Source organism: Zygosaccharomyces rouxii (genome assembly GCF_000026365.1).
Source record: "Zygosaccharomyces rouxii strain CBS732 chromosome C complete sequence".
NCBI lineage: Eukaryota > Fungi > Ascomycota > Saccharomycetes > Saccharomycetales > Saccharomycetaceae > Zygosaccharomyces > Zygosaccharomyces rouxii.
The window spans coordinates 139,807-160,699 of record NC_012992.1 but is presented as its reverse complement, the minus strand read 5'-3'; the positions used below and the strand labels follow the sequence as shown (position 1 = coordinate 160,699).

Here is a 20,893-nt window from a genome sequence, read left to right as displayed (position 1 = left end):
AAACTACAGTAATAAACCAACGAAAAATCGAGCAATTTTACGAGAAGAAATGTCAAAATGTACTGCCCGTTTTTCTCATCACTTAAAAATTATACATACCAGTATTTATCTTCTAGCCGCCGAGGTTCTTATCTCTGTTATTTATATCTCCACATCTGATGTTACCCTGCCTTGGATTCCGGGGCATCAAGAATGCGCGAGATCTAAGGATCCCTTTATCATGTAACAAGGAAGAACCTTAGTCATAGAGGGACTCAGTCCAGTAAAATCTGGCAGTAGTCCAAGGTATAAAGGTTGTTGTTAACATGCAAGCCCCAGAAGACAATATCATATACCAATTAACAAACATCGGAGCATCACAACAACCATCTCAACAGAGATCTCCCCTTAAAACTCCCAAGGCAAGTTCTGCTGGCAGTACACCTTCAAGGGACGGTTCAATAACTCCATCACCATCATCGAGAGGCAAAAAATGGGCTGATAGATTTGCAAAATTTCAAAGGCACAGTGACAAAAAGAGGACAGCCCATTCACCTTCAACTAATAGAGGAGTATCAATTTCACCTGTGGTTTCTCAAACATTATCGCCACTGGGCAATTCTCATGGACTCCGTACTTCATCACTACCAAGACCTCCGGATACTTTTGAATTTGGTCTAAACTTAACGCCACCACCGAAGATGGGTCCATTCAGTCACCGCAGATCCAATACTTCGAATAAGAAGTCTTTTCTTAACGAGTATTGCACTGTATGCGATGAGCCCATATTGAACAGAGGTAGTGGTGAACGTATCATCGAACTCGAATGCGGTCACATAAGTCATCAGGAATGTCTTCTGGTCTCATTCGAAAATTCTGGCGGCTACAGTCCTAACGATTTCTTTTCCATATTCCCACCTTGTACCAAATGCCATAACGATAAAAATATAGAAAACCGTTGTATACCAAAGAACGCAGAGTTGAAGGACAGGTTGATATCGATTTTTTTAATCAATGGAAGTGCGAGAAGGCATTCGGAACCAAGTACTTCACCTACACAGCAGTTACAACCCCCTCTAGTACTCAATAATTTTCCCACTTTACAGCAAACACCACATATTTCTTCCCCAAGAGGGCAAATGTCATCGCAGGCGATACCTTCAGCTCAAAATCATGCCTTAAGGACTCCAGATTCAATACTGGGGGGGATGCGGCTGGCTAGCGTCCCACCAAAGGCAAGGAAAAAATCGGCACCAGAAATTAGGCGTGAATGGCCAGTACCACAATTCCAACCCTCAATTAGAGTTTCACTGGTACTACAGCCTGATACGAAGAACTACTCTGTTTCTACCTCTGATAAATTACAACTTTATGTATTGAGAGCTCATTACATCGAGATCTTGATGAAGAATTTCCCCACTTTGTCAGACTGGCAGATAGATGAAGAATTTGGGTTACTACGGCTAGTGGACCATCTGATGATGTCAAGAGATGGCGTTGATTATAACGATTGTTGGTGTATGCTTTTCGAAAAAGCTCTCGTCGTAGCTCCTTTGGCGGATGGAGTTAAAACTAAGCAAGATGGATCTTTGAATGTCAAATTGAAAGAATTTCATGTTTACAAATCAGTGGCCAATGTCAGAGTAGATACTGTAGAATCGTCGGTTTTAAAGTGGACTTTCCCCAAAACAGAATTTTCATCATGGCAGGAGGTCTACGTTACAGAGACGCTCAATACTGATGCTAGTCAAGTGATCCAAAAGTGGATATCTGCGTTACTCGATCACGAACAAGAATTTAATGACAAGTATTTCACTTCAACTTTACCTTTACCGCCCATAATGAGAAACGATACACAATCGTCCCATCTTTCCACTTCTTTAATGGGTCTAATAACCCCAACAAAAATGGTAGAGTTGGCTAGCAACGAGCGGAGTAGCGTTATCATTAGAAGAGGATTTAAATTATCGGAGGAGCAGGGAGCAACCCTGAGCGCTACAGGTTCCATACAAAGCGCCATGACAAATATAAGTTCAATTTTATCCTTAAAACGAGAAAGACCAGATGAGTTAGTGGTTGTTTTACAACTGGATTTTGAAAAGATTAGAACTAAGAATAACTCATTGGTAATTTTCAATAGTCTAAAGGCATTAGTACTAAAATTCCCCGATATGAAGATATGCATCGTGGACTCTGGAGGATTCGTGAGAACCCTTGGCAGGACCAAAGACGTGATCTCCACTGTTGAAGACTTAGAGGATGCTCAAAAATTATCAGAAGGCAATAGATTTGAACCCATTTGGTTGAAAAATTCATTGTATCCAGATACTACTTTGAAAGGTTTAGGAATTGCAATTGTCTCGAATACTCCCATGGATACCCAAAAATCATGTTTACTAAAGGATTACAGTTGTTTTACCAATGAGGGCAGGCGAAGACCAAGAGAATTGAAGATTAAGGTCGGTTACTTGAATTTGGATTACAGTGACAAAGTAGGTGAGTTGGTGGAGTTGGAATCGTGGAACAATTTCTTAGAAGCATTGAGTTACAGTTTTGGTCTGGCATTTGGTGATGATGATGATGACGATGTTTCTAGTATTGAGGAAGATTTAACTGATAGCGAAAATGAACATCCTTTAGATGACACTCGCTCTATGTCTTCCAATGAATCTACTACAACAATTTTAATAGCATCTCCATTTGATGCGAGTGAGAGTAACGCTAGAAGCATTCTTGGTGATAACGAAGATAGCCATTTTGCCACAGGCTCTTATTCAAGTTCGTTGAAGCCCTCAGTAAATTCATACCCTCAAGAACGTTATAGGGAAAAGGCACCCAATAAAAACATTCAAGATGGATGCGATTTCTTGCTGGAAGACATTGAACGTGCAATTCGTGAAATTGATCAAGTTTCTTCACCAAGTCACACGGAATCTAGCAGCCATCCTTCAGTGTTATACCAATACCTTTGAGAAATTAAACCCAATATTTAAAGTAATTATTTTTTTTATATTCTATATCCCATTTTTTGAATTCGTTAGTTATCATAAACCCTATTCTATAATTATGAATCCGAGTATAGTCCCGTTTCGTCTTTTTAATTATTCTCATCTATCTGCTATAATTCATCAAACGTTCCAGTTCATAATGCAGTGAAAGCACCCATATGTCTCTTTCTTGTCTTGATCTAGCCATAAAGACCATAGATCTTCCACTGACCCCAAGTTGTTTTACCATTTTTATCATATTAGGGTTCTGTAAATTACCACTCGCAGGCTCATTTTTCAGGTCAGAGATCTGAGGGCTATTATTTTGGCCACTCTGTTCTCGTAAGTTTCTGGATGATTTGGATAAAATCTTTTTTTTACCAAACCAAAGTGTAAAGCATCTCGATGTCTCAGTTTCACTGGAAGTCCAACCATCATCGTAAATGCGAGGCAAAGAGTGACTTCCTGGATTAAATTCATCAAAAGTTTTATCCCTATCAATTAGATCTAGCTCCGTAAGCGTACCAGAATACACGTAACACTCCTCAATTGGAATTGTCATGTGATGAACATGATCGATGGATGATTTGACATAGCCAGTCTTGGACTTCCTGAAATAGCGGTACAAAATCAAAAAGCCAGGAATGAGAACCACCCAATATTTGGAAAAAACAGAATGTTTCTTGGGTTTCTGATGTAAAACGCCTCTATGGAGGATAGGACGGAGCACAGCAAGAGCATTGATATTATATATGCTCGGGTCTGTCACTCCTCTTTCAGTCATCCACTTAGGAGTACGACCATTAATATTAGCCTCCTCCACTTCATCGATCTTCAAATTCTTAATATTTTGAACCTTAGTACTCCACAATTTCCTGAAATCACTTTCTTGCTTTTCCTTCCAATATTTAACAAGTGCCCTTAACCTAGTAACCCACTCTTTGCAGACGGTCTGATTCGGCGCTAGCAACTTCATAATACGCCGATCCTTTGTTTGAATGAAAATTAATGACTGAGCAGTTTCATTCAATGATTTTTCAACCTTCCAAAATGTACTTCTGGCTTGATTATAAATTTGATAGTTTATCTCATGCGATTGTATGTCAGTAATAGATCCCTGATATACCTCTTCGATATCTGTCATGTCAAGTAGACCTTCAGACTTCAGAATTTGGATAATTCTTCTATTAAAGCACTTGAAGGCATAGTAGTCATTAAGGGCAAAAACTTCTTCATCCAACTTGTCCTTCAACCATTCAATGTGACTTTCCAGGTCTAGAGGATATGGATTTTGTTCATATACTTCTGGTAAATCCTTTAGACTTGTATTAACTTTTTCCTCATCAGACTGATCAGTGGCAGAGATTAATAGTTCCAAAGGAACCGGTGGGGTGGATTTAATAGACCCCATAGTAAATAACAAGTTCTCACTGGTGAAAAAATAAGCTGGCTTAAGATAGGGCTTACCTAAAACATTCTTATCTAGGCCCTTATAATTAGTCAATTTCAGAAGGAAACCTTCCACTGCAGCAGGTTCCAACAATGTAGAACCGTCGGTTAAATTCAACTTTCTTCCATAATAAGTATAAGGTCTAAATTCAAGCACGTGTGACTGAAAAAGAGCAGATAAGCTTCTCAACGAAGTCCCTTGATATCCGGGACACCAATTTATCATGTCATAATGCCTAAAATTACAACCTAAGTTGACATTAATTCCCTCCCATCTTTTAACTACCTCACTGTAACCGGCAGCTCTTAGCTTTTCATCGACGGTTACTGAAAGGTACCTTAGTATGGGGATCTGGAAGACACAATAACCTCTGGGGAGACATGATATCTTCAATGTCTTACGTTCACGCACCTCTATTTGATCCAACCGCTCCAACGCATCTTTGTTCAAATGCACGGTGAACAAAACGTTAGCTTCAGGAACTCGCAACGAAATTTTATTGGAAATAGGCGGCATGCCCGTTACATTTTGTAAAAAATCATACCATTTACTAGTGGACGCTAAGGTACGACATTTCAGAATGTAGAACCTTAAGGTCGACAGATCTGAATCTTTCACCCCATAAAGCTCTTCCAAAGTATGTGAGTTAAGTTTATCGTCCGGTTTTTCAATGAAGATTGTGTTGTCCAGAAGATTGTAAAGCCCCACTATGCAATTTTTGCTCACGTAAAAATCCAACGTATTCCCATTGCCAGGACCATCATCACGTTCATCATCACGTTGCAAATGTGAGAAATGTTTCCCGTGACAAAACTGTATCAAAATTGGATGATCATTTCGATGCGTGAGTCTAGCTACAACTAGGTATTCCCTCCACCTGTAAGTTACCCTTGTGTCTATTGGTTCCGCTTCAGAAAAATCTGCAATTGGGTTTCTTTGGCTAATCGCATTTTTAACCATAACTAACATTTTGTCCATCATTACAATTGGGCCTGATCGATCCCGATGTAAATGAGAGGAATGAGAACCATATCTTCGTGAAAAGCCTTGTCTTACTCTGGCGACCATCCCCTCACGTTTATCATTGAAGGACTCCAATTTAAGTCTGTGTACCTTAGGGCTTAAATTCTTATCCGATTCAGTTGGTTTACCTCTTTGATCCGATGATATTTGTTCTGGATTAGGCTTCAAAACTGACAACCTCTTATAATCCTTTGAGAGTGCCATTGCCTTCATAAAAACCACAGACGGCTCCTTCGAATCTTGAATATGTTTTTGTGTACTCAAAGTTTGATCAATTGATCTTTTCTGATGAGAAGGAGGGTCCTGCAGGTTAAAGTTTAAATTATAATGTTTTGTGTTATCGACAGAATTGGTGGGTCTATATGGTCTGGAAGCATCTGCAATTGAAAGTGTGGAACCTGCTGATGAGGAAATCACTGATGTTGTAGATCCATGATCACCCTCCCTTGACTCCCTTACATCATCTGATTCAGCTGCCGCCGACACGTAAGTATCTGTAGATTGAGTGTCTTGATTCAGTGAAGGAGGAACCCCATTCAACAATTTGTTCATTTCTATTTCATTGAGTTCTTGCTCACGATACAACTGGTCTAAGAGTTGTCGATCTTGATGTGAATCATGATCACTTTTCCCAGAGGAAATACTGGTGGACGGTCTTCGAAGCCGACCAGAACTTTTTTCGCTCAATGCATCATTCTGTCCCTTATCCTCATTCAAACTTCTATCAGGTAAATTATGATCAGGAGAACTTTCCTCACACTCATCAATTTGTGTCAGAACCTTTCTGAGCGGCCCCTTATTCAAGGAAGCAATCGTGGGTATATCCCCAGAGGTCTTACTTGAAGCCTTTAATTTGCCCCTCCTCGAAAAGGATGGTGTCTGATAAAAATCTACCGCCTGAATGAAAGGTGATTGCTGCGTATTTCTTTTTAATCGACGGAAACCATCAGAATTGGAAGTGGCTGAATGCTTGATCTTCCCTGGAGTCTGACCACTAACATCAGGAAAATGTGGCTCTTCAATATCTTGCCCTTCTTTAGAACATGGGTCCGATGATATTTCTTCTTCGAAATTCTCTGAATTATAAACAGCTCTTAACCCATATTTGGTCAATTTGTCCACCCTTCCTCTAACCTTTGGAGTTTTCGCTTTCAACAGCTCTCGCTTAAAGCTGTCTGTCTGTGCTTGATACCAGTGTTCTGGAACTCCACCCAACAGAACTACTTTAGATGATAGAGAGAGCTCAACGGGAGATGCATATGACAATCTAAAGGCGGTAAACGAAGATTTTGGAATCTCAAAAATCCTTACCTTTGCATCGCTTGGTAGCGAATGTGAGTTCACATGCTTTGTGTATTTCTCATCATCTATCACAATGTTGATAACTTCCTCGGTGCTGAGAGTCATAGATGGTCTCGGAATGGCTTTCCGTTATCCACACTCTTGTCAAAAAGTATGCTTACACCAATAGCGGTCTATTTTTTAGTTGAGATCTCGGCTCTTCAAGTAGAGTGTGTTCTTGCAGATATCTCACGGCTGAGCAGGGGAATCTCATTATTTTGTGACTCCGAGTAACGTGACCACAGGGAGAGCGAACCGAGAGTGCTCACATATAGACTCTTTCCTATGGAAGGATCCGACGAAGGATCCCAGTAAGGAGTCTCCAGCAAGCTTAGAAGATATGAATGACTGAAATCCCACGACAGAACATTCTTAACCTTATACTCTCGATTACTTCAAACACCAACTCCCTAGTAACTGCCGCCCACGTTACCGCTGAGGAAACCTACTCTCATGCGAGACCCACAAAGCTAAAAGTATTCTTTGGATCTTTTCAACCACCACATAACACCTACATTAAAAGTACTCCATCTATTCAACTCTGTTGAAAGTGGCGGTAAATGGTCCAAGTCCCTTGAAGAATCAGGGGGGAAGGCTCTTTTCTGACATATCGATTTTCAGGGTAACAAACTAGCCGCCAACAATTTCACCCAGAGTATAAAAGGAGCAATATAAATACCGACATTCCCTCCTTTCTCTCTCTTTTTCTACAATAAAGTTTCGGGAAGGACGAAAAGTATAGCAATAATGTCTGTTGCTGAGCTGGAGGAAGAGGTTTCTGTAAGTATTATCAACGTTGATGAGTTGCAGAACCATGGGATTAACGCGTCAGATTTGCAGAAGCTAAAGGCAAGTGGTATATTCACCGTAAATACGGTTCTATCCACGACTAGGAGAAGTTTAGCAAGAATCAAAGGTTTAAGTGAAGTTAAAGTAGAAAAGATTAAAGAAGCTGCCGGTAAAATTATTAAAGTTGGATTCATTCCAGCTACGATCCAATTAGACATTAGACAGAAAGTTTACTCTATATCCACTGGATCTAAGCAACTGGACTCAATTCTTGGTGGTGGAATTATGACAATGAGCATAACAGAGGTTTTTGGAGAGTTTAGATGTGGTAAAACGCAAATGTCGCATACTTTATGTATTACCGCGCAACTATCTAAGGAGCTGGGTGGCGGCGAAGGCAAGGTTGCCTATATCGATACTGAAGGTACATTTCGACCTGAAAGGATTAAACAAATTGCTGAGAGATACGAATTGGACCCTGAAGTATGTTTAGAAAACGTCTCATATGCAAGAGCTTTAAATAGCGAACATCAGATGGAGTTAGTGGAACAATTAGGTGGAGAACTTAGTACGGGGCAGTACAGGTTAGTAATTGTAGATTCTATAATGGCCAACTTTAGAGTCGATTACAGTGGTCGTGGGGAATTAAGTGAAAGACAACAGAGATTAAACCAACATTTATTCCGCTTAAATCGACTCAGTGAAGAGTTCAATGTAGCGGTATTCATGACAAACCAAGTTCAATCCGATCCCGGTGCTTCGGCGTTATTTGCATCTGCAGACGGTAGGAAACCAGTGGGCGGTCATGTACTTGCACATGCATCAGCGACCAGAATTCTATTGAGGAAAGGCCGTGGTGATGAGAGGGTGGCTAAACTTCAAGATTCTCCAGATATGCCTGAGAAAGAATGTGTTTATATCATTGGTGAAAAGGGTATTACCGATTCCACCGAATAAAAACATCTATTTTATTAAATTTGCTTGACCCTTTCCTTTGAAAAACTGCTATTACCTCATTATATATTACAATTAGTCGAATTTTATTAGTAACGTTATTATCATTGTTGTTGTTGTTGTAGTTTCGAGTCCATTTTAATAAGAACTATCAATTTCGAACCTTTCTGGCATCAAAAGCGGTGCGACAATTGTCCATCCATATAATGCATAGCATAAATAAGCACTCCCAATTTTAACCCATGAGTAAAAATAAGTTCTCCCCACTGGAATAAAATCTCCGACATCATCTTGTGTAACTGCAATGGTTAACAAAATGGCAATCCATTGAGTGGCTATGAAAAAAATTAAATGGAACAACGAATAGTTATACTTGGTTCCACTGCGCTCATCGTTTAAACCTATACCTTCTTCACTTGCAATGGATGGTGACCCTAACCAACTGGTATCATAAAGAGCACTTTCAGGTAATGATCCTTCTTCGACGGCTTGTTTGATAGCTTCATGTCGCAATTGATTTCTAGCTTGTCTACCTAGTCCATCGTATTCCACGTCGTCCTCCAGATAAATGTTACCATTAGTGTTGGTCCCCTGGAATGCACTATTAGCGGCAGCTCTCGTAGTTGTATATGCAATGGCAACGAAGGTTAGAATTGAACCCATAACCACACTAAAATTACGAGGACCACTTGAGCTAACCAATGGGTTACACATTTTATCATCAGGTTCCGACGCCATTGCACTTAATACCAAATAGGAGCAGTAAAGAGAAACCATACTACTTTGAGCCAGTCCACAGTTGGGATTTGCCTCTTGAATTTTAGGGTGAACCGATAAAAGCGCTGTAACCAACGTTAGTACCACATTGATAGTAGCAGAGAATTGATTTAAGGAACAATTACCACGACAGAAAATAATGTACATCTCTACTATCATTGCCAAAGATGCTGTATACATGGCAACGGTACCAACAACTAAACTTTTCTTCCAAAATGGTGAATTATCATCCTGGTCCTCCACATGCTGTATACAAGTTTCAGCCCATTCGTGTGCAAAATCTACCAACAATATTAGTCCCACTAAAATAAATACGGCACCAGCAGGTACTGATATCCATTTACTAAAATGAACGAAGAAGCCGTTGGGTATCGTGAACGCTAATATGACTAAACCCAAATAACATAAAAGTTTAAGACTCCACCATGAATTCTGTAAAGCTGCTCGAGGATTCTTCGTGGATTTAACACCAACTAATGATGCTGCTAACAGCAAATGTAAGGAGCCAAGGGCAAAATTTAACCTGTGAACCGTGAACCAACCACATTCATGGGTAGCTGTACAAGTCGTAGAGGGCCAAATAATAGATTTATTTGCTGACATATAAATCCATGATATTAATGAATTGACTAACAACCACAGTGCGTATAGTAATCTTGTCCCCAATGATGAAGAACTTATTGCTGAGAGAGATTGGGAACAAAGGTTTGAAAAACAAGCACCTAATCCGGATGCAACGAAACTGCTGGCAAAATTTATAGGAATCGATACCAGAGCCCCCATGATTAGCGTTTTCTCCTATTTCTTATGATTATCTCTTGTTATTGTTTGTATAACAAAACTGTGTTATAGCGATCAAAAAGTAATCTTTATATATAATACCTTGTTACAAAGAATAAGAAACTCCGTTTACAAAACGGGAGGTTAATGCGCTAAATTCTAGCGTATGACTTATTTCGATTTATTTCATCTATCAACTATTAATAATACCTACCTTGTCTTAGAGTCAAATTCTTCTGCTACACATACATGTCAAGGGACATAACAGAAGATGTATCGCACAGAGCTTGGTCCGTCTCATAATCCTCATCCGAGGAAACTGCCTGTTCATCATCTTTTAAATCGTTGAATTCAGGATCTCTATATTTTAATGGGCACGTATAGGATTCATAGTTAAACTCTCTAAATTTGTCCCTTTCCCCTTTCAACTGGAAAAATTGTAATTTATCAATACCGAACACATAGTAAAGGATATAATCCGTAATCCCTACAATTTTTTTCATTTCCTGATATTCTAATTCCCTGTAAAATGTTGGTTTACTATTGTTTAAATCGTCTTCCACCATTTGGTTAAGAATAGAATCGTAATCATCCACTTCTAACCTATTTTCATAATCATAAGTGTGATAGAATGGTTGACAATCAAAATCACCATCATAGATCTTGGAAACAGGGCTTAAATCTAACGTTGAGCCATCATCCATCTTTATCAATCTCACTGTAGAAGAATTTGTATTATAGGTTAAAGTCCTCAATAAGGATGGTGATTCTGGTATATACATACTTTTAACTTCCCCCAATGTACCTAAAACCATTTCAGCTGAATCTGGTCGTAATTTAACGCTTGATCCCAGAGCAGGTTCCGGTTTCCGCAAATACTCGACCAATTCCAGTGTTCTCTGAGATATTGGCCTTTGAACCTCAGTATTCAAATCTCGTAACTTTATGGCACCACCACCACCTCCATACTGCTGCTGTTGTTGTTGCTGTAGGACTTTCTCGTTTTTGCCCTGCAGATAATTAAACTGTGTAGAATTTTCGTCACTACCAACCAATCGAATCGGAATAAACTCCCCCATGGTCTAGCGTCCCTACCTTTAGCTGATAACAAATTAATAAGTATCTGGGTATCTAAGCTATTGGAAATAATTATTCTTATGGGACTACATCATAAACTTCTATGACACAAAAACAATCCAAAAAAAAGAAAAACAAAAATGAATGCAGCCCCCACTTTGTACATTAACCACCCATTTTCTTCATTTATCCAACACATTACTAGAAGTCATCAAATTACTGATATAGTCCTGTAAGTACTCGTTCTCCTCCTTTAACTGTTCACACAATTTTCTTTGTTCAGATGTATGATTCCAAAGTAAATCTAAGGTATCCCTAAGCAGTTTCGTCTCCTGTAGCAGATCTTGACCTTTAAAGATGAGACTACCACTTCTCATTCTAGTACCTGTGGGATTTAATGGATTTTGGGACTGTTGTGAGGAATTATCCCTCACGTTACTCGTATCAATAGACTCTTGTATTTCAGTTCTTTCAGAAAGTTTATCATTACCAACAACCACACCTGAATTTTCAGTAGACATAGCTACAACAAACAATGTAAGGATCAAAAATAGTCACTTTTACCTCGACTACCCTTTAAGTTTCAGTATCTTTAACTGTTTGAAGCTTTCGTATTATTTTTTTTCCAAATACTGCTCCGCGCATGTAAATAAAAATATAATGTTTTATAGTAGAAAAAGAATGGTCTCTAGCGGGTTCGAACCGCTGATCCCCGCGTTATTAGCACGGTGCCTTAACCAACTGGGCCAAGAGACCTTTCAATTGTTGTTTAAAAGCGAAAGAAAAACACCACCAAGTCAACTAATTAGATGCACAATACAATCTTTAAAAGCGATAAAACTACAACTTGTCATCGCATTACTGTATATACATCATATTCATCTACACACATTTATGGACATTTCTTCATTTTTTCAGGATCCTTCGATCATTTCTCTCCTCTCTTGTATGCATCATAATTTCTCTACTTTGAGTTCCTCAATCTACTTTAACCGAAGAGTAAATCTTTCTAATGAAGAACATGCTACTGATAAATCCAATTGAACCAGTAACGATGCAACATAAAACAGAAATTAAACCGGAATAACCCAAATAGAGAACGACTGTTGTGAATCCGCCTAATTTAAATTTAGTGAAAAGGATGGAATGGATGAAAACGTAAATTGCACAACCACATCCACCGATGATGAATGATCTCCATTGCCATTTCCAGTTTTCCAAACATAGAGAGTGGTAGGTAGTTAAAATAGTGACCAAAGCTGTAGTAAAAGTTAATAATAAGAATGAAAACAACAGGAATCCGAACATGTAGAAAATTTTGTTAAACCACAAACTGGTATAGATGAAATACAATTCGACTGCAATAGATGCAAAGGGGAAAACACCTGCAATTAATGAGACTGGGATAGTTTTCAAATACCATGGTTGAATAGGAATCTGTCTTGCAATTTGGTTTGTCTTTGTTGGATGATTATCTAAACGACATCTCTTATGAGCAATCAAAGAACCTGCAAATGATAACGGAATAGAAAATACAAACCACAATAATATGATAGTAAACAAAGTACCAGCAGGAATTGCACCTGAAGAACGTACGAATACGAGGAAGAAATTCAATAAAATGATGGTTACGAATATACCACCTGGAACTAACACTGGGGTTAAAAGCAAGTTAACTTTCCAAAGAGGACCCTTGAAGAATTTGTAAATGGCCATTGATGTATAGGAACCAACAAATCCAAACAGAGCGTATAGGAGAAACATCACAGTAGGTAAAGAACCTCTAGAAGATGGCGATAGGAATCCAAGGGCGGCAAAAATGATACTACATGCAATCATCAAAAATAACTGCACACCTGAACCAACTAGAATCGATAAAAGCAATGATCTGGGAGGAATACGGAAAACGTCACCATGACTCAACTTCCAGCCGGAATCCTCATGGAATTCGTTATCCAAATTGAATTCATTATAACGCGACAAATCATTCTTTAGGGCACGTAATAACATGTGTAATACCACAGAGGAAAGTGCCACAACGATGACGGAACAATTGATCAACGAGAACCACTGAATAGTTGGATCATAAACGTGCAAATATTTATCCCATCTAGTGGCCCAAACGGTATCACTCTTGATAAATTTCACAGAATAAGTGAAATGAACTTCGTTTTCTTCTGTTTCACTCAAGGTTAAAGAGCCAGAGTTGTACTGACAAGAGTCTGAAGAAGAACGCTTAATGGAGACTGGATCCACAGTAACTCCCACAACACGGTAATTATCGTTACCACGATCGTGATATTCAATGTTGATATCGTAATGGTTAGCTAAATATGGAACTTCCAGAGTTTTCATAATTTTTTTTTCTTCATCATTCGAATCGGAAAAACCCTCTGTAACATCCACGAATCCCAATTGAAATCCGGTACCGTAAAAGTTACTGTTGGTTCTACTGTCATGAATTTCTCTACCAGCGGGTAACCCATCGATTAACCAATTTTGCATAAATCCATTCTTAATCAACTTATTGACAAACTTAGCGTCCTCACCGGGGATCCTTGACGAACACAACGGTACACATTCCTTCTCTTCAAGCATATTTAGCTTGAATGGAGAATTGAAGATTCTATCACCAAATATAACCGAACCTAATGATGCTGGCTGCCTAACCACATTTTCAGGTTTACAGAAGTGAAATTTACTGTAGTAATAATCGTAGGAATAAAGATAGTGCTCCTTATCACCTTTGACCATGTTTCCATCTTCGTCCTCATGTTGGAAATTCATAGAAGGTGTCAAATGGTTTACCAACAATTGGATTTCATCATTACTATGATAAGTAGTGGGGGCCACACCAGGTAGGTAAAACGCCTTTACTAATGAGGTTAGAAGGCACACAAATAGAAGTGAATGAGACAACATTATGGATCCAAATTGATAATATCTGTCTCACCCAAGAATTGGGGGTTAGAGATGATTAAAAGGTCGTACGAGAAAGAAGCTGCGAAGTTCCCCCTAAGTGTGATCAGCCGACAGTCAATTAATCTCGACGTCTCTTCTAAACTAACTATCCAGGACCGGGAGGAGAGGTTTCTTGCAGGTCTACTTACCGGGAAGGCCTAGTGATCTCAAACGAAGAGGCGAAAAAAAACAAATAAGACAGCTGAAGAAAAAAAAAAAAAAACAAAGCCAGGGTAACAACAAAAAAGCATTTCTAAGATTTCGAACACAGGTCGAATTTGCAAAAGCTAACCGTTCGTCTACAAAAAACGTATCAAGTGATTGTTTGGAAAATACCAAATGTAAAAGTCGAACGTAGGACAAGTGGTAAGGGTATTCCAGCAACACTAAAGAGGGTTACTAAACACGAGAAATGTTACTTATTTTTTTTCGGGACGGTCCGGGACGATTTATAATTTTTTCCACTACGAAAAACATCAAAATAATAACAACCTTGGATCAAATCAAAAGATGAGTATCCTATTGTAGAGAACAAAGGAAAAATAAACAGGTTATCAGAGATACTCCACTAGTCTTAGAGCCAGTGGAGGCTTTAAAATTTAACAATAATGAAGCTTTCCTATGAAAATTATATGAATTTGTTATTTCATCTAGACCATGGACAAGAGACTGTTCCGCCTGATATCGCAAGAAGGATTGTTTCCAATGCTGTCTCACCTGTAATTACAGTTTCATCCACACCAGAATTGGATAGACACATTCGTGATACGTACCATTTAGATTCACTTTACATGTTTTTAAGGTTTTTCGGTGATTGTGTATCTGATAGAGACCAAGCTAATGAATACCAACCTTTACGCTCTAAAGAAGAGCCTGAACTAGTTGCTGAACCACCATCAAAGGCAGATAATCTAATAGAGAATAGTAGAAAAAGCTCTTTAAAGGTACCTTCCACTTCCAGCGACACTAAGAACACTACCACAAGCACTAGTGGTACCACTGGTGGTACTAGAAAAAGGTCAAACAGCCTTTTTCAAAGGGATCAAACGCAATCGCAGTATGTGAGGTTTACAAGACCGATAGATGATTTGATAGAGTCCAGTGATTCAAACGATATGCTATTTGATTACCATTCCTTAGAGGTTTTTCTTGAGAACACTCTGCGACTTGTGGAGGAATATACTGATGACAATACTCCATTTGAGCTATTAAAAAAATCTCTATATCACAAGTTTTTCTCGTTGGCAATTTCCTCTACCACTTATCTTTCACCCTACGAGACGTTTAACCATCCAGTAGTGTCATTAATTGCAATTGATATAAGTGCAGGACAAGGTTATGAAGAGGCTAGGGATTTGCTGATAAAGTTCAAAAATTTAAATCATACCGTTGAAAATTTCCCCATTTTTATGAGTACAGGCGATATTTTACCAGTTTTCTTATTATGTTATAATGACGAATCGGAAGATGAACAAAATGCGTGCCAACAGTTGGCCAATCAACTAAAAAAACAATTATTTGTGGAAAGCCTTCTACTGCCACTATGGAAGAGAAGTTATTCAGATCATGGAGAAGTAGAATTACACCAACCAATAATGTCATCACTAGAGGAAATGCTATATTTTTTACAGAGCCCCACACCAACAAGACTGCCGTTGCAGTTGATTAATGTTACTTATAATATTTTGGAAAAATTGGTTAAAGATCTTATGGTTCCTTTCATGAAAAGGAAAATATCATTTTGGGAAGAAACCATTTTACAACCAAGGAAATCGTTATTTCATGGAGCCAATTTTTTCAAGAAATTGATGTCTAAAAACTCCAATGGTTCCAATAATCATCAACCTATATCCTTAGGGAAGGATAAAAATGGAAATGAATATTTTGTTGCTTCGTCTACCGAGTTTTTAATGAGAAAATTGGCAGATTGGTCCATGATGTTATCAGATTTTAAGACAGCATATTCAACTTATGAATCGTTAGTACACGATCTGGAAAATTTCCCGAAATATTTAGCGTCATGTTTCGAATGGTGTGCAGTATCGGTCCTAATGGGTGCTCAGAATATTGTTACTGTAAAGATGATAAAAAATGATATCGATCCCTTAATTCAACGGGCTTTAGAGACCTATGAAAATTGTGCTGCTGATGAAGATTCGACCGGGGAAGAACTTTATGTTCCTGTACGTTCATATGAAACTAGATGTATGTTCTTAGCATCAGAACTTTTCCTGTCATTAAGTGATACTTGGACCTCAACACCATATGCCCTAAATAGCTTAGAAACAATCTTAACTGAATGTAGGTTGGGTCCTTGTTCGGAAATTATGATTTGGGAAAGGTTAAGCGACTGCTATTACCAACGTATCGATCCAAGAATCCGCCATAAAACCAGCGCACAGGGAGCCAAGGCAATGACAGATGAACTTGCACCAGATGAGGAATCTAATGAAGAAATAGTGACTCGAGGATTAACTCGTAAACGTAAGGCCGCGTTTTTTAGATTAATTGCCGCTAACAAGTGGGTGGAACAAAAGCAATGGAAACAGGCTTTCTGGTGCTTGAAAGAAATTGAAGAAGCTTATGCAGGATTAGATTTTGTGAATCGGGAAGATCTGATCTTGGCAAGACTAAAGCGACAAATGAACGAAGCGCAAAATAATGTCGACGAATCCTCGAATCAAACGGTTGAATCTGGAGCAGCTTAAAGAGTTTTCTGAAGCAAATTTAATTTAAATTTTTGTTCCATCTTGATAGATCAAAGATAAAAGGCAAACTTTAGATGGACAAATGCTAATTAAGTTAATATAAACCATATAAAAATACGATTACGAATGATGTAATGGCAATCAAAGCATGATTACAATGAGAAACGATATTTAAAATGCAAAACGAAAATTAATATAAATTATAATACAACCGACTAAAGGAACTTCGATGATTTTGCCGGTGGTGCAGTCTCAGCCGCCTTAGTGCCCTCAGCGGGTGGACTTAAAAACTCGTATCCTCCGATATCCTCACCAAACATGTAGGCTATCAAAATACCGAATACACCAATTACGACAACCGTACCTATAGCTAATGCCAACCCAATCAAAACCACGTAACCTCGATCGACTTTATGGCTAGCTCGATGCTTTTTATCACCAGAATTAGACGTTACCGCAGAACTTGATGAAGAGCTTGATCTGGAAGACGTATGATTTGTTGGATTTGGTAACATTTGTTCGGATATAAAAAAATCAGAAACATCTTGATTCATGAAAATATTAGGTCCTGAATTTGAGTTTTCCGATTTGGAATTGGCAATGAATAATGGTGTCCAACTGTAATAATCGTAAATTGATGCCTGATACGAATCACCTTGAGTTTTATCATTTCCATAAACCAACAACCCATCTAAATTTGAATTTGATGAAGAATTAGCCCTTTTTTCAAGTGAATGCTCCAATGACACTTGGTGAATGTCTTGCAATTTAGTAAAGGAAGTTGAGTTCGAAGTCGAAATATGTCTCCAAGAGGTATTGTCATAAGCCATCAAACTAGTATCATTCCATACTACCAATCTATCTTCACTGACAACGAAAGATCTCAATGGACCTTCCCAACCTCTAAGCAAAGTTTTCATCCCTTGACCTGTAATATTCACAGAGACTAAATTCACATCTGAAGTGCCATTCACTCGCAAGGAACCAGCAATCAATAACTCGGAAGAGTTACGTAGTTGAACCTGAGTGACCTGACCAGTAATGCTATCGTTGGCAAAAGTTGACCATCTCTTGTTCTTGTAATTGTAAAGACACAATCCATTACAGTGAGCATCTGAAAAACTGAAATTCCCCCCTATAAGTAAAGTAGAGTTCTTACCAAAGAGGATCATACTGTTCACTTCAGCTCCTTTATCTAAAGTCTCATTTGCCAAAACTTCGGAGGTCGTTAAATTCAACACAGATAACTGTGGTAATGAAGGCGATGAAGAAGTCCCAAGGGCTAGTAACGCATCTCTATTGCGATAAATCATTGTTTCTATGGAATTGGTCCATCTCCAAGGTCCTTCATCCCCATTGCTAAACACTATGCGTGAATCAGATCCATCTTTATAAGCATAGGCGGTAAGAGTATCATTCAAATAGGCGCCCATATACGGGTTAATGTTGTCCTTTATATTGGAGGAAACAGCTGAACCATTTTGGAAGAGACTGACAGGTCCCTGTAAATTTTCGTAGTCATTATCTGAAACGGCACCAGAAAAGATTAAATCTCCATTGGTATTTTGACCTGCAGACCATACGGAAAGAGAAAATCTCGTAGTATTGGAGACGTAACTTTGAGACGACACATTATAAAAAAACTCATTATCAAAAACCAAAAGTTCTGTGCCCTTCAAATCAATGTTGGTAAATCTTTCAACACTTCTATTGATTTTATCATAAGAGTTGAAGGACCCGTTGAAGGAAAGTGCCAGTGGTTGCCTTTGAGATGAATTATAGTCGCCGAACAATATCAACCCATCCGAGTAAGAACCAATCCCACGTACCTGGGATGCTAAATTGAAGCTCTTGGAAGAGTCAACGCTCCAATTTTTATCTAACTTTATCTCTGCAGCCTTGGATTTAGAATCTGCTAACAACAAGGTATCATTTTCATATAGTGATGCAAACAGAGATGAATTATTAGAGAAATACGAAAGTGGAAATACATCTAACGATGTATTCCCAATAGATTCCTTTGTAATATTTTTAGTGAAATTTGAAATTTGATATTGGAATATCCCATTCAGAGTAATGTCCTTTTTATGCTTCTCAAAGTGATCAAAGGATTTTGCTTCTAAACTGATGTAATCTGCAACCACCACAGATGTTGGATTATTGGGATAAATTGGTGAGTGATATTCTAGAGTTACTTTTGGAGATGATTTTAAATGACCATCCCAAAGCTCATCATACTTCAATTCATTATTGTTTTCATAGATCACCTCTGAGGACAATGGTTCGTTTGAGTCGCCATCCCAAAGAGTTACATTAACAATAGCTCTTTGGTTGCACGTTCCATCTCCAAGACATCCTGGTGTATACAATTTTATCGAATAATTACCAGGATATTGAATTTGTGGGTGGAAAGTTACTCTAGGAATGTTTCCCTGATCTTCGACATAACTAGTAGACAAATATGTCTGTCCATTGAGACCCTGTCTCCAGTCATTGTTAGAAATAGTAGCATTCGAATAAGATTGCATCTTTCCACATGCGGGTTGGTTCAGAGAATTGTTGGCATAAATAGATGCACGACTTTGGAAAAATTGCCATGAAGAAAGACCCACGTTACTACCATAGGAACTCAGTGCCACAAATTCCACAGATGAAATGGGCACGTTATTAACGAAAGCAAATTCTTGGAAGTCTCGACCCCATTTGATATCGGTAGTATTATTATCCGAAAAAGTCGTCATATTTTCCACAGATGATGAATTAGAACTTGCTTCCTCCAACCTTTGTCGATTGTAGAGCGGGCAAAATGCATCACAATATCTTAACTCTCCTTCTTCTGGATCCACATAACTTAAGTTCAAGATACCCTTTGTGGGTTCCGCTAAAATTCGGAATAAAGAGACCTCATTATCCTCTACAGGAGAATTGTAAATTCGTATTTTGTATGGTGTAGTCTCCTGTGGTAAACTACAAGCTAAAGAACCTGAAGTGCCTGATTGTAGCCACGATTCTCTCTCAGGATCAGGACAAATAAAATCATCAGCGTCAAATTGACTACTACTAGAAGTCCAATTGGCATTCTGCAATGGGATAGCCAACCCCAATTCTACGTCAGTCCAATTACTCTTACTTGAACTATTGTTAGAACCTAAAATATGGTTTTCTAACAGTTTAACATCATCCAATTCATAAAAGTTACCGGCGAAAAGGATGTTATCCCTATCCAACCGGATTATTGAATTCACTGTAGAATTTTGACCAAAGCCAATAAATGGTAGTAGAGACGTGGAATTCTTTTCTGAATTCCAAAGTACAACACTGTGTCCAGTTTGTGAACCATTGGAGAAAGTGAAATTACCGCCAAAATATACCAGCGGCTGATCTACCAGTATAGAATTTACTTCAGTTAAACCTTCCTGGAAAATTGGTTTAAAAGATAGATCAGTTAAATTGTAATGCAATTGTCTCTGTAAGTTATAGCCATCAATATGTCCTGAACCGCTGAGTATGAATGAATCTTCTCCTAGCGGTACTATTTGTTTAATATCTGTATCATTAGATCCGTTGGCCAACTGGAGAAATGTGTCATTTGAATAGTATATGAGTCCATGGGAATCGGTCGATGAGTTTAATGGACTTGTAAAATTCTCTTGGCCTGTATACTTGTAGAAAGTTAAATCTTGGAAGTCTCCCAACAATTCCAGAGCCTGGTTGCGACTCGATGTGAGATCCAACTTCGGTACTTGAATATTACTAGCATTTAAAAGCTGTTGCAGATGTGACAGTTGTGAACCATTCGTTATTGCCAGTAGGAAATAAAAAGACAATAGAGCAAAGAACAGCATTGCCAACTAGATGTGGCTATTCGAGCGATAACGATCGTCAAAAATTTTTTTTTCTATTCCAACTCTTCAAAGGATCTAAATCTGTCAAAACTTGCTAGAAATCCCTAAGTTCACAATACCAAGATCGAATCGAACAAATAGGTTTAATTTTAAAACGTAGAATACACTCCGAATCATCTCAAATGCCACCTAATTACCCTCATGTAGAAGCCTCTTAAATTG

The 20,893-nt window shown here is 38.4% G+C and overlaps 9 protein-coding genes and 1 non-coding gene across 10 annotated transcripts; 3 read left to right on the top strand and 7 right to left on the bottom strand.

The window, feature by feature from the left end:
- Positions 1–305: 305 nt before the first annotated feature.
- Positions 306–2,951, top strand: STE5 (Ste5p; the record flags this gene model as incomplete). Its single annotated transcript, XM_002495697.1, has 1 exon — positions 306–2,951. One exon carries the CDS (start codon positions 306–308, stop codon positions 2,949–2,951), a length of 2,646 nt encoding a protein of 881 aa, XP_002495742.1.
- Positions 2,952–3,090: 139 nt separating this feature from the next.
- Positions 3,091–6,846, bottom strand: SPO71 (Spo71p; the record flags this gene model as incomplete). Its single annotated transcript, XM_002495696.1, has 1 exon — positions 3,091–6,846. The coding sequence occupies one exon, from the start codon at positions 6,844–6,846 to the stop codon at positions 3,091–3,093; it is 3,756 nt and encodes a 1,251-aa protein (XP_002495741.1).
- A 681-nt stretch (positions 6,847–7,527) lies between these two features.
- Positions 7,528–8,526, top strand: DMC1 (recombinase DMC1; the record flags this gene model as incomplete). The annotated part of the gene is made up of 1 exon (XM_002495695.1): positions 7,528–8,526. One exon carries the CDS (start codon positions 7,528–7,530, stop codon positions 8,524–8,526), a length of 999 nt encoding a protein of 332 aa, XP_002495740.1.
- Positions 8,527–8,661: 135 nt separating this feature from the next.
- On the bottom strand, positions 8,662–10,083 carry TMS1 (Tms1p; the record flags this gene model as incomplete). The annotated part of the gene is made up of 1 exon (XM_002495694.1): positions 8,662–10,083. One exon carries the CDS (start codon positions 10,081–10,083, stop codon positions 8,662–8,664), a length of 1,422 nt encoding a protein of 473 aa, XP_002495739.1.
- Positions 10,084–10,319: 236 nt separating this feature from the next.
- ISC10 (Isc10p) lies at positions 10,320–11,159 on the bottom strand (the record flags this gene model as incomplete). Its single annotated transcript, XM_002495693.1, has 1 exon — positions 10,320–11,159. One exon carries the CDS (start codon positions 11,157–11,159, stop codon positions 10,320–10,322), a length of 840 nt encoding a protein of 279 aa, XP_002495738.1.
- Positions 11,160–11,339: 180 nt separating this feature from the next.
- SLO1 (Slo1p) lies at positions 11,340–11,678 on the bottom strand (the record flags this gene model as incomplete). Its single annotated transcript, XM_002495692.1, has 1 exon — positions 11,340–11,678. The coding sequence occupies one exon, from the start codon at positions 11,676–11,678 to the stop codon at positions 11,340–11,342; it is 339 nt and encodes a 112-aa protein (XP_002495737.1).
- A 161-nt stretch (positions 11,679–11,839) lies between these two features.
- ZYRO0C01870r lies at positions 11,840–11,913 on the bottom strand. The gene has a single exon. It is a non-coding gene; the product is annotated as a tRNA-Ile (tRNA).
- A 222-nt stretch (positions 11,914–12,135) lies between these two features.
- Positions 12,136–14,079, bottom strand: ZYRO0C01848g (transmembrane 9 family protein; the record flags this gene model as incomplete). The annotated part of the gene is made up of 1 exon (XM_002495691.1): positions 12,136–14,079. One exon carries the CDS (start codon positions 14,077–14,079, stop codon positions 12,136–12,138), a length of 1,944 nt encoding a protein of 647 aa, XP_002495736.1.
- A 647-nt stretch (positions 14,080–14,726) lies between these two features.
- TRS85 (Trs85p) lies at positions 14,727–16,826 on the top strand (the record flags this gene model as incomplete). Its single annotated transcript, XM_002495690.1, has 1 exon — positions 14,727–16,826. The coding sequence occupies one exon, from the start codon at positions 14,727–14,729 to the stop codon at positions 16,824–16,826; it is 2,100 nt and encodes a 699-aa protein (XP_002495735.1).
- Positions 16,827–17,041: 215 nt separating this feature from the next.
- On the bottom strand, positions 17,042–20,671 carry RAX2 (Rax2p; the record flags this gene model as incomplete). Its single annotated transcript, XM_002495689.1, has 1 exon — positions 17,042–20,671. One exon carries the CDS (start codon positions 20,669–20,671, stop codon positions 17,042–17,044), a length of 3,630 nt encoding a protein of 1,209 aa, XP_002495734.1.
- Between the last annotated feature and the right edge of the window lie 222 nt (positions 20,672–20,893).